Here is a 13,805-nt window from a genome sequence, read left to right on the forward strand (position 1 = left end):
GGTTAACAAAGTGGTGACAGGTGGGGACTACAGGCGAGCACCACCATGCCCAGGTTTTTGATTTCTAGCAGTTAGGAGGTCTCACTGTGTTGCCCAAGCTGGTCATAAACTCCTGTGTCCAAACAATCCTCCCTCCTCAGCCTCTCAAAGTGCTGGGAGAGCTACTCAGGAGGCTGATGCAGGAGGATTGCTTGAGCCCAGGAGTTTACGGTTGTAATGAGCTATGATCATGCCACTGCACTCCAGCCTGGGCATCAAGCAAGACACTCGTCTGAAGAAAAAAAAAAAGGTGGTGACAATGAGTTTAAACTCCTCTTTCAGTGAGCCTGGCTCTGAAAGGAATGGTGTTATTTAGAGAACATGGGGGCAATGGTTTTTGGTTGTTGTTTTTAATGGGAGAGAGTTGGGCAGTTTATATGCTGAGGGAAACGAGCATATGATATTGAAAACAGGAGGCAGGTGGAATAACCAATAGGAGCCAGGTCACTGAAAAGAGGCTGGGTTTTAGAGCACCTGCAGAGCATGGGCTTTCAGCAGGAAGAGGGACAGTTTTTCCTCGGAAAAAGAAGATAGGGAGAGAAAAGGAGAGAAGCACTTGTGGATATAGAGAAGTTATGGAGCTAGGAAACTGAGATGATTCCTTCTGCAGAACGCATACTATCTCTGTGAAGGAGGAGGCACAGTCACACGATGAGTGTGTGCTGGACGGGTGTGAGCTGAGGGATGAGGGTTTGGAATCACTGATACACTAGGAAGGAAGCGGACCAGGCTTCGGATTGCCAGTCATCACGGAGGACCCCACTAAAACTGGAGACCATAAATTTGGGTGGACCAGTAAGTGCAGCTTGCACTTACTGTTACCATTCCTGAGACATGTGCTTTACACACTTTCCTTTGTCTTTGTTCCTCTACTAAATTATGCTGTGTCCAGGTATAAATTTCTTTTCATTGTTGCTGCTTGATAATTGTCTTATTTCCCAGATATGAGGATTCCTGGCTTTGAATAATTATAGAAAGTTCACAGCTGAATTGATTTGCATATTGTTTTCTCATATTCTTTTCTTCTGGAACTCCTTTTCATATACATTTGACTTCATGCCTCTTAACTTCTCCATCACATTTTCCATCATGTTTTTCCTTAGACCTATCTTCCAGTTACTAACTCCTTCATTACCTGTATCTATTCTGTTTTATAAACCATCAGTTGAATTTTAATTTCTATTCACAGATTTTTTTTCAACTTCCAGAAGTTCTAGTTAATTATAAAAATTTTTGCTATGGTCTGAATGTTTGTGCCCCTGTTCCCAATTCAGGTATTGAAACCTAATCCTCAAAGTGATAGTATTAAGGGGTGGAGCTTTTAGGTGATTAGGTCATGAGAGCCCAGCCCTCATGAGTGGGATGAGTGCCCTTATAAAAAAGGCCCAAGGAAGCTTGTTCACTCCTTCCACCAAGTGAGGACACAGCTAGCAGGTGCTGTGTATGGAGCCGAAAGCTAGCCCTTACCAGACACCAAATCTACTGGTACTTTTTTTTCAAGAGAAGTCTCGCTTTTGTCCCCCAGGCTTGAGTGCAATGGCTGGATCTCGGCTCACTGCAACCTCCGCCTGCCAGGTTCAAACGATTCTCCTGCCTCTGCCTCCCAAGTAGCTGGGATTAAGACACCTGCCACCATGCCCAGCTAATTTTTGTATTTTTTAGTAGAGACAGGGTTTCATCATGTTGGCCAGGCTGGTCTCAAACTCCTGACCTCAGGTGATCCACCCGTCTCGGCCTCCCAAAGTGCTGGGATTACAGGCGTGAGCTACCGCACCCAGCCTCTACTAGCACCTTGATCTTGGACTTCCTAGCCTCTAGAACTAGAAGAAGTGTATTTCTGACATTTTTGTTAACTCGTCTAAGGTACTGTGTTAGAGTAGCCCAAACAGGCTAAGAGAATCTTCCTGCTCTTTACTGAGGGACTATATTTTTCTTATGTTTGGATTCCTCAATTTAATTAAATTAAATAATTTTAAATATACAATATTATAGTCTTTCTAAGATAATTATATTATCTGAAATTCTTTATGGTCTAATCAGCATTTGTTCTATTTGCAATCTCTCATAGTGGTGTCTGTTTTTAAATGTTCAATTGTAAGTTCATCTTCACCAGTGCTTTAGTGAAAAAATCCAACATTTATCCCTCCAGAGTGTCTTATATTTACTTTTAAAAATCCCAGGAGTATTACCACCCCTTCTTGTTAATTTTAGTGTTAATTTCTCAACACAGATGTTTCCAGCCCATACAAGTATTGTAATTCAAGCTCCAAACACAAGTGAAGTCAAATCTCTGGTTATAAATGTCTTAGGGGGAATTTTTCTTCCAGAGATTGGGCTAAAACATACCAGCCACATTACTGGTCTTTTTTTTCGAGACTACACTTGCTCTTCGAGGGTTCCAGCTAGCAAGAATGGAGGGGACCCAAGGAAGAAGACCCTGCTAGATATTTAGGAGGTACACAGAAGAGGAAGGAAATGAAGAAAAAGCAATTTTCAACCCTCCAAAACAAAAGGAGCCCACAAACTAAAATTCTTAACACCTGAATAAATCTAATGGTAAGACAGATGGCATAAAATTAATAAAAGAAAAAAATTGGACCATGAACTAACTCCAGAGGAAATTATTTTTTAAGGAGGATTTTGATAAGTCTCCTAAAGTAAGTATGCCCAAAAAGATAAACTAAAGCAAAGCATTTAAATTTTTTAATTATGAGAAATCATTATGCATTAATGAAACAAGACTATATAAATATAAGAAAAAATAATTATCTTGGGCATGAAATGTATAATCATTTAAATTAAAAACTCAATAGATGGTACCCAGAATAGGCTTAGAAAACAGTATTCAAGGATTCATCCACGCCTGTAATCCCAGTACTTTGGGAGGCTGAGGCAGGTGGATCGCCTGAGGTCAGGAGTTCGAGACCAGCCTGGTCAACACGGTGAAACCCCGTCTCTGCTAAAAATACAAAAATTAGCTGGTTGTGGTGGCACATGCCTATAATCCCAGTTACTCGGGAGGCTGAGGCAGGAGAATCACTTGAACCCAGGAGACAGAGGTTGCAGTGAGCCAAGATCACACCACTGCACAGCAGCCTGGGTGACAAGAGCAAAACTGTCTCAAAAAAAAAAAAAATCACCTGGAAAGGAACAAAGAAGAGAATAAAAAATATGAAAGTACAATTAGGTACTATTGGAGATAATTGAGAAGATAAAAAATACACCTAATATCTAATTGGAGGATCAAAATGGAGGCAATAAGAAAAGCAAATATTAACATTTTCCAGGACTAAAGAAAGTCATGTATTCTCAAAAGAAAGTGAAGCAAACAGGATAAAAGACATTTTTAGACCTAGACACACCATAGTGAAACATAAGAATGTAAGGAATTAAAAAAAATTATAAAAGTATCAGGGAGAAAGTTAGCATCCCTATAAAGGAAAAACAATGAGATGATAATTGATTTGTCATCAACAATAATAGAAGCCAGGAGAAAAAACAGTTGTCAACCTAAAATTATATGCCCAGCAAAATTACTGCTAAAGACTGAAGGCAAAACAAAAACAATCTTTGATAGGAAAATAAGAAAGTTTACTACTCACTGACATATCATAAATAATTATAGAGAATATACATCAACAAGAAAAAAACTGAAATCAGAGGGAAAGCATGGGATAGAAAAAAAATGGCAAGTTCAGAAAAATGATAAACTAAATTGGCAAAGTGAGTTACATTTGAGAATATGTATATATTAATGCATGTAATAATATAATATTTTTGTTTCAAAAAAGGTAAAATTGGATGAAATGATTTGATGTCTGAGACTTAAAGTATTCCACACTTACAAAAAAAAGTGGGGGGGGTACATAAAGACAGAAAAGAAACAATGTTGATAATTGTTGAAGCTAGATGATGGGTACATGAGGGTTCATTATGCTGTTCTCTACTTGGACTATAAATATTTGAAATTTTTAATAATAAAAAAGCTTTTTAAGTAAAATTATATATAAAAAATATCAGAATAAAAGGGTTTTGTGGTTATTTAAATTGTGCTTTTCATATTTGGGAGGAAGGAAGGAATACTCAGCAACTTTTGAATTTGTTAGATCAATTTGTAGGTAGTGTATAAAAGCTAACCATTAAAAGATTAGAAATATAATCTGTATCTTCAAAATTATTATAGAGGGGAAAAAGTAATATAGAAAAGTTTGTCAACCAACAAAAGGCTAGGAAAGAACGGTAAAAAAGAAATGAGAAAAGATAAGGAATAGAAAACCAAAATGGTATGGTAGAGTGAAATCCAAATTTGTCAACAATTATAATAAATTTTACTAAATTAACATTAAAAGACATTTTCACATGGCAAGGAGCACATAAACCGACTACATGCACTTTATAAGAAATACAGCATAACAAAATCCACAAAGAAATGATGAAAATAAAAGAATAGTAAAATACATATTATAAAAGTACTTAAAAAAATAAGGAAGTTGGAATAATAATATCTGTATCAGGCCAAATAGAATTTAATGCAAATAGCATTAATAGGAACAAAAAGTGACAATGTAGAAAAGGGACACTTTACCAAATTGATATAACAATCATAAATTAGAACACAGCTTCTACATATTTAAAGTATAATGAAAAGGAGACCAAATGATGAGAAATCACCAAAACCACAAACACAGTTGAAGATTTCAATGTATCTCTATTAGGAGGTGATGTTTTGTTTTAAAAAGGCTACAGAACATGTTAACAAAAAATGTTTAAGTTTGATATAATAATTACATATAACATATATACTCCCCAAATAGTAAGAATATGCATTTGTAACAGGCATAAAATTGACCCTGTGCTCAATAGTAAAAGAAGTACAATAAACCTTTAAAATCACTAAAATTCAGATAGTCCCTGTCCGAAGTACAAATACATTAGAAATCCAGATTTTTTTTAAAAAGTGATTAAGGCCGGGTGCAGTGGCTCATGCCAATAATCCCAGCACTTTGGGAGGCTGAGGTGGGTGAATCACAAGGTCAGGAGTTCAAGCCCAGCCTGGCCAAGATAGTGAAACCCCGTCTCTACTAAAAATACAAAAAGTAGTCCGGTATGGTGGCAGTTGCCTGTAATCCCAGCTACTCGGGAGGCTGAGGCAGAGAATTGGCTTGAACCCCGGAGGCAGAGGTAGCAGTGAGCCAAGATCACACTGCTGCACTCCAGCCTGGGTGACAGAGCAAGATTCCATCTCAAAAAAAAAAGAAAGAGCCGGGCGCGGTGGCTCACGCCTGTAATCCCAGCACTTTGGGAGGCCGAGGCGGGCGGATCACAAGGTCAGGAGATCGAGACCACGGTGAAACCCCGTCTCTACTAAAAATACAAAAAAAAAATTAGCCGGGCGCGGTTGTGGGCGCCTGTAGTCCCAGCTACTTGGGAGGCTGAGGCAGGAGAATGGCGTGAACCCGGGAGGCGGAGCTTGCAGTGAGCCAAGATCGTGCCACTGCACTCCAGCCTGGGCAACAGAGCGAGACTCCGTCTCAAAAAAAAAAAAAAAAGAAAAAGTGATTAAAAAAAATACATTAGTCAGAAATTTCAAAATTGAATCATACCATTAAGAAAATGAACACAAATACCCCAACGGTGAGAAAATGTTAGCAAAGCAGATATCTGACAAAGGACTAGTAGCAAAGATATATAAACAATTTTAAAATTATAAAGACACCACTTCACACGTAGTAGATGGGTTATAAATGTTAAAACTGACCATACCAAGTGTTGGTAAGGATGTTGAACAACTGGAACTCTTACACACTGTTCACAGGAATGTGAAATAGAATAACCACTTTGGAAAACAGTTTGGTAATTTTTTAAAAAGTTAAACATTTACCAACTCTGATGGTTAATACTGAGTGTCAACTTGATTGGATTGAAGGATTCAAAGTATTGATCCTGGGTGTGTCTGTGAGGGTGTTGCCAAAGGAGATTAACATTTGAATCAGTGGGCTGGGAAAGGCAGACCCACTCTTAATCTGTGTGGGCAAAATCTATTCAGCTGCCAGCACGGCTAGAATATAAGCAGGCAGAAAAATGTGAAAAGAGAGACTGGCCTAGCTTCCCAGCCTACAGCTTTCTCCCATGCTGGATGCTTCCTGCCCTTGAACATCGGACTCCAAGTTCTTCGGTTTTGAACTCGGACTGGCTCTCCTTTCTCCTCAGCCTGCAGATGGCCTATTGTGGGACCCTGTGACTGTGTGAGTTATACTTTAATAAACTCCCCTTAATATTACATTAATTCGGCCGGGCGCGGTGGCTCACGCCTGTAATCCCAGCACTTTGGGAGGCTGAGGCGGGCGGATCACAAGGTCAGGAGATCGAGACCACGGTGAAATCCCGTCTCTACTAAAAATACAAAAAAATTAGCCAGGCGTGGTGGTGGGCACCTGTAGTCCCAGCTACTTGGGAGGCTGAGGCAGGAGAATGGCATGATCCCAGGAGGCGGAGCTTGCAGTGAGCCGAGATTGCGCCACTGCACTCCAGCCTGGGGGACAGAGCGAGACTCCCTCTCAAAAAAAAAAAAAAAAAAAAAAAAAAAAATTACATTAATTCTGTCCCTCTAGAGAAGTATATTCCATTACTTCTGTCCCTCTAGAGAACCCTAATACACCAACCATACAACTCCGCCATTCCACTCCTAGGTATTTGCTCACAAGAAATGAAAACTTATGTTCACATAAAGACATATACACAAATATTCATAGCCAAAATCTGGAAACAACATAAATGTCCACCAACAGGTGAATCTACAAACAAATTGTGGTATATCTACACAATGGGATACTACTTAGCAATAAAAAGGAAATGAACTATCAATATATACAACAACATGAATGAGTCTCAAAATTATTCTCAAACAGTAGGGTTTCTAGGCAATTTAAGGGTATTGTTCCTCAGTAGTCTAAGTCAAAGCCCAAAAGAGAGAAGGGCCTATATCAAAGGGTCTGGCTTTTATCTAACGAAGTGACTCCCAATAAGATTTGCAGAGATCTGTAAGATTTCTGAAAGAAATATATATAGAGAAGCATAACCAGGTTGGACAGAAAGGGACACAGACAGTATGAAATGAAAAGAGGCCTTTGGGTTCCAAAATTCTGCTAGCAAGGAGGCTAAGAAAAACTCCTTCTTTTCCTCTTTTCTTTGCTAGACAAGGTGATTCTAATGTTCATATGGAAAAATAAGCAAAACAAGCCTGAAAATTCTGAAAAAGAGTATTTAGGGGATGTAGCCCCCCAAAATAAACTATATCATAAACAATGTGTTTATAAATCAATGATTAGACTAGAAAGAATAGGAATTGAATGCAAATACATATAAAAATATACCATAACAGCAGCATTTCAAATTAGAATCAAAAATCTTTTTTTTTTTTTTTTGAGATGGAGTCTCTCTGTCCCCTAGGCTGGAGTGCAGTGGTGCGATCTTGGCTCACTGCAAGCTCCACCCCCCGGGTTCAGGTCATTCTCCTGCCTCAGCCTCTCGAGTAGCAGGAACTACAGGCGCCCACCACCACACCCGGCTAATGTTTTTGTATTTTTAGTAGAGATGGGGTTTCACCGTGTTAGCCAGGATGGTCTCGATCTCCTGACCTTGTGATCCACCCTCCTTGGCTTCCCAAAGTGCTGGGATTACAGGCGTGAGCCACTGCGCCCAGCCAGAATCAAAAACCTTTTTAAGCAAATGGTGCTGGAGTAAGTGAGGAGTTATTTGGGGAAAAAAAAAGTTGGGGGGTTGGGCGCGGTGGCTCACGCCTATAATCCCAGCACTTTGGGAGGCTGAGGCGGGCGGATCACGAGGTCAGGAGATCAAGACCATCCTGGCTAACACAGTGAAACCCCGTCTCTACTAAAAATACAAAAAATTATTTTTTGTATTTCCAGGCATGGTGGCAGGCGCCTGTAGTCCCAGCTACTCAGGAGGCTGAGGCAGGAGAGTGGCGTGAACCTGGGAGGCAGAGCTTGCAGTGAGCCAAGATCGTGCCACTGCACTCCAGCCTGGGCAACAGAGCAAGACTCTGTCTCAAAAAAAAAAAAAAAAAGTTGGGGCCTGCATGGTGGCTCAAGCCTGTAATCCCAGCACTTTGGGAGGCTGAGGCGGGTGGATCACAAGGTCAGGGGTTCGAGACCAGCCTGACCAACATGGTGCTACTCCGTCTCTACTAAAAATACAAAAATTAGCCAGCCATGGTGGCATGCACCTGTAATCCCAGCTCTTCAGGAGGCTAAGACAGGAGAATTGCTTGAACCCAGGAGGCGGAGGTTGCAGTGAGTCAATATCGTGCCACTGCGCTCCACTCTGGGCGGCAGAGCGAGACTCCATCTCAAAAAAAAAAATTGGATCCACACTTTGTAGTGTAATATGAATAAAGTTAAAGAGGAATAACATATTTTACTATCGAGAAAAGTAAATAATAAATATACTTTTAAAATCCTGGGATTGACAAGGCACAGTGGCTCATGCCTGTAATCGCAACCCCTTGGGGGGCCAAGGCATGAAAATCACTTGAGTCTAGGAGTTCAAGACCAGCCTGGGCAACACAGCAAGACCCTGTCTCTACAAAAAAACAAAAAAATTAGCTGGGCAGGGTGGTGCATGCTTATAGTCCCAGCCACTTAGGAGGCTGAGGTAGGAGGATCACTTGAGCCCAGGAATTCAAGGTTACAGTGAGCCATAATCGGGCCACTGCATTCCAGCCTGGGGAACAAAGTAAGATCCTGTATGTTAAAAAAGAAGAAAGAAAAGAAAGAAAAGAAAAAAAATAAAGAAAGAAAGAAAGAGAAAAAGAGAGTTCAAGACCAGTCTGGGCAATATGGTGAAACATCATCTCTACAAAAAATAAAAAATAAAATAATTAGCCAGCCATAGTGAAACATGCCTGTAGTCCCAGCTACTCAGCAGGCTGAAGTGGGAAGTTAGATTGAGTCCAGGGAGTCGAGACTGCAGTAAGGTGCGATCACGCCACTGCACTCCAACCTGGATAATAGAGGGACACCCTGTCTCACAAAACAAACAAACAAACAAAAAACCCTAGATTCTTTGTTTTATAAAATAATTGATAAATCTAACTAAATAAAAATAACATGGCACAAGTCACCATAAACAACATAAAAGGCAAAAACTAAGCAAAATATTTTTGAATCATGGTACAGATAAAAGACTAATTTCCGGGAGGTTGGCGGCGCGGGGCTGAAGGCTAGCAAACCGAGCGATCATGTCGCACAAACAGATTTACTATTCGGACAAATACGACGACGAGGAGTTTGAGTATCGACATGTCATGCTGCCCAAGGACATAGCCAAGCTGGTCCCTAAAACTCATTTGATGTCTGAATCTGAATGGAGGAATCTTGGCGTTCAGCAGAGTCAGGGATGGGTCCATTATATGATCCAGGAACCAGAACCTCACATCTTGCTGTTCCGGCGCCCACTACCCAAGAAGCCAAAGAAATGAAGCTGGCAAGCTACTTTTCAGCCTCAAGCTTTACACAGCTGTCCTTACTTCCTAACATCTTTCTGATAATATTATTATGTTGCCTTCTTGTTTCTCACTTTGATATTTAAAAGATGTTCAATACACTGTTTGAATGTGCTGGTAACTGCTTTGCTTCTTGAGTAGAACCACCACCATCATAGCCTAGTCAGATGAGTGCTCTGTGGACCCACAGCCTCAGCTGAGTGTGACCCCAGAAGCCACGATGTGCTCTGTATCCAGAACACACTTGGCAGATGGAGAATCTGTGTTTGAGACCATGGCTGTTAACAGAGATCATGTAAACTTGCTGTTTTTGTTTTTTTCCTGCCGGGTGTTGTATGTATGGTGACTTGTGGATTTATGTTTCAGTGTACTGGAAACTTTCCATTTTATTCAAGAAATCTGTTCATGTTAAAAGCCTTGATTAAAGAGGAAGTTTTTATAATCTTAAAAAAAAAAAAAAAAAAAGACTAATTTCCCTAAAGTGCTGAAAGTTCTCAAATCAATACAGTGTTAATACCTAAATTTTTAAAATGGCCCATGAACGAATTTTCCTGAAAGAGGAAATAAAGATGGCTCTTTAGCATATGGAAAGATAACCTCACTCATAAAAGAAATGCTAATTAAAACTATCATGAACTGACTTTTTTTAACCTATCAATTATCCAATAATCCAAAAATCTAATAACACACTGAGCAAGAGAATGGGGAAATAGGCACTTCTATACACTGATGTTAATAGGTGTAAACTCTGTGAAGGACAATTTTATGATATCCAGTTTACAAGTGTACATGCTCTTTGGCCCAATACTTTTTGTTCTGGAAATTTAAACTATACATATGCTAGTTTTTGAAACAATAATATGTATTAAACATAATACTGTTAAATGGAAAAAAAAGCAAATTACAGGACAGTGCACTATGGAACCATTTATATAAAAAGATACATTTACATTTATATTTTTGCTTATATTTGTATGGAATTCCTCTGGAGAAGTATATACAAGAAGCAGATTAGATTGGTTGACTGTAGGGAAGAGGACTATGTAGCTGATATAAAGAGGTAGGTAGTAGGAAGACTAAAAGGGTCTACTTAAAAAATTTGGGATGTATTTTAAAAGTAAATTATGGGCCAAGTGCAGTGGCTCATGATGTAATCCCAGCATTTGGCTCACAGTTTACTTCATGGGAGGCCCAAGTGGGAGGATCACTTGAGGCCAGGAGTTCAAGATGAGCCTGGGCAACATAGCAAGACCCCATCTCTACAAAAAACAAAAAAATTAGTTGGCCATGGTGGCATGCTACACCTGTAGTCCCAGCTATTCTGGAGGCTGAGGCAAGAGGATCACTTGAGCCCAGGAGTTCAAGGCTGCAGTGAATATGATCATGCTGCCACACTCCAGCCTGGGCAACAGAGAAAGACCCTGTCTCAAAACAAATGTTAAGTAAATTATAATAAAATTTTAAAAATTCAAAGGACTCCAAAATTTAGAACTAATAAGAGAGTTTAGTGAAGTTACAGGATACATCAGTAGTGTTCTATACATTAGCAGTAGTGAATCTGAAAACACAAGAGGAAAAAAGGGAGAGATTTTTTAAAGGACAGAAAATTACAGCTAGATAAGAGGAATAAATTCTAGTGTTTTACACCACTGTAGGATGACTATAGTTAATAGTAATATGGTATATAGTTTTAAATCACTAGAAGGAGGATATTAAATGCTCCCAACACAAAGAAACAATAAATGTTTGAGATGATGGATATGCTAATTACCCTGAACTGACTACTATACTTCATATGTATTGAAACATCACTGTGTACCCTATGAATATGTAAAATCATCATTTTTCAATTAAAAAAAAATTAGGCAGGCACAGTGGCTCACGCCTATAATCCTAGCATTCTGGGAGGCTGAGATGGGAGGATCACTGGAGCCCAGGAGTTCAAGACCAGCCGGGGCAACACTGTGAGACCCCATCTCTATAAAAAATAAATAAAATTAAAATACAAAAAAATCCCATTTAAAATACCAACAACAAAATTAAGTGGTACCTATGCCATAAAGAAAATTATAAAAATATTTAAAAATACAAAGAAAAGAGAGACATAAATAGAGAGCTATACTATATTTATGGATGTTAAGATTCATAATCACATCAATGCATGAATGGATAAAGAAAATGTGGTATATATACAGGATGGAATACTATTCAGCCTTTAAAAAGAAGGAAATTCTGGCATTTGTGACAACATGGATGAACCTGGAGGGCATTCTGCCAAGTGAAATAAGTCAGACACAGAAAGACAAATGCCATATGAGCTCACTAACATGTGGAATCAAAAACAATTGAACTCATAGAAGCAGAGAGTAGAATGGTGGTTTCTAGGACTGGGGGTGGGAGAAGGTGGAAGGGAAAGCCAGGAGATGTGTTGGTCAAAGAGTACGGAATTTCACTTAGACAGGTGGAATAATTTCAGAAGATCTATGGTACAGCATGGTGACCATAGTTAATAACAATTTATTGTATACTTGAAAATTGCTGAGAGTAGATTTTAAGTGCTGTCACCACAAATAAACGATAAGCATGTGAGGCAATGCATATATTTATTAGCTTGATTTAGCTATTCCACAATGTGTACATATTTCAAAACATCATGTTGTATACCATAAGTATATATTAATACAATTTTTATTTGCCAATTAAAAATAATTTTTAGGCCAAGTGCAGTGGCTCACACCTGTAATCCCAGCACTTTTGGTGGCCAAGGTGCGAGGACAACTTGAAGCTGGAGTTCAAGACCAGCCTGCACAACATAACAAGACCTCATCTCTGGCCGGGCGCGGTGGCTCAAGCCTGTAATCCCAGCACTTTGGGAGGCTGAGACAGGCGGATCACGAGGTCAGGAGATCGAGACCATCCTGGCTAACACAGTGAAACCCTGTCTCTACTAAAAAAATACAAAAAAACTAGCCGGGCGAGGTGGCAGGCACCTGTAGTCCCAGCTACTCGGGAGGCTAAGGCAGGAGAATGGCGTGAACCTGAAAGGAATGAGGCACATCCTCCATATATCTCCCAACTTCCTGAGCCCAGCACAAACACATTCCTCCATATTTCTCTCAAACTTCAGAAAAACACCACCTAGGAAATCCCCGATAAGGACACAGCGGGAACCAATAAAAAATGCTAAATATGCTGTAACCGAGAGAATTACCTTGTTCCCCTGTAACTTTACATATCCTGTTTACATCGGGCTATAAAAAGCAAGCACTCGCATTGTTCGGGGCCCTCTTGTATGCTGTGGAATGGAGGGACCAAGTTCGAACTTGCAGTAAAGATCCTTGCCGCTTGGCTTTGACTCTGGACTCTGGTGGTTTTCTTTGGGGAACAAACGGTCTGGGCATAACATCTGGGGGCTCGTCCTGGATTCCCCAAGCCCACCAGACCCCTAGTCAACGGATCTACCAAGATCGATCTACTGATAAGTGAGCCGGCTCATCTCCGTTTGTCTGTCTGTGTCTGTTCTGAATCTGAATCTGTGACTGGCGAGGTCTGAAACTGGAGCTGGCGCAGTCCTGGCGGACGCGCTATAGGACAGCCAGCGGAGACCGGTGGGAGACGTCCCCTGGCTCTCGTCTGATCTAGATTGTGATCCGAGCTGCCGGAGCGCAATCACGATCCGAGCGGCTAACTCTGACCTGGGCTTCCGGTGCATGCTTGCGATCTGAGCTGCCGGAGCGCGATCGCGATCCAGGCAGCTAACTCTGACCCGGGCTTCCGGTGCGCGCTTGCAATCTGAACTGCCCTGGTTTGGCGGGCAGCAGCTATCTCTGATCTGGGCTGCCCGGGCGGGATCGCGATCCAGGCAGCTAACTCTGACCCGGGCTTCCGGTGCGTGCTTGCAATCTGAACTGCCCCGGGTTGGCAGGCAGCAGCTATCTCTGATCTGGGCTGCCCGAGCGCGATGGCGATCCAGGCAGCTAACTCTGACCCGGGCTTCCGGTGCGTGCTTGCGATATGAGCTGCCGGAGCACGATCGCGATCCAGGCAGCTAACTCTGACCCAGGCTTCTGGTGCGCGCTTGCAATCTGAACTGCCCCGGTTTGGCGGGCAGCAGCTATCTCTGATCTGGGCTGCCCGAGCGCGATCGCGATCCAGGCAGCTAACTCTGACCCGGGCTTCCGGTGCACGCTTGCAATCTGAACTGCCCCCGTTTGGTGGGCAGCGGCTATCTCTGATCTGGGCT

At 41.1% G+C, this 13,805-nt stretch overlaps 3 protein-coding genes across 3 annotated transcripts in view; 2 read left to right on the top strand and 1 right to left on the bottom strand.

The window, feature by feature from the left end:
• LOC126940470 (peptidyl-prolyl cis-trans isomerase NIMA-interacting 4-like) overlaps positions 1–13,805 on the top strand; it is a 1,058,238-nt gene that overhangs the window by 982,530 nt on the left and 61,903 nt on the right. The window lies entirely within an intron of this gene.
• NEK5 (NIMA related kinase 5) overlaps positions 1–13,805 on the bottom strand; it is a 100,245-nt gene that overhangs the window by 4,901 nt on the left and 81,539 nt on the right. The gene's annotated exons all lie outside the window — the stretch shown is intronic.
• Positions 9,240–10,022, top strand: LOC126940472 (cyclin-dependent kinases regulatory subunit 1-like). The gene has a single exon (XM_050766387.1). It carries the CDS (start codon positions 9,299–9,301, stop codon positions 9,536–9,538), a length of 240 nt encoding a protein of 79 aa, XP_050622344.1. The 5' UTR covers positions 9,240–9,298; the 3' UTR covers positions 9,539–10,022.

The sequence above is a fragment of the Macaca thibetana genome, chromosome 17 (genome assembly GCF_024542745.1).
Source record: "Macaca thibetana thibetana isolate TM-01 chromosome 17, ASM2454274v1, whole genome shotgun sequence".
In the NCBI taxonomy this organism is placed as follows: Eukaryota; Metazoa; Chordata; class Mammalia; order Primates; family Cercopithecidae; genus Macaca; species Macaca thibetana.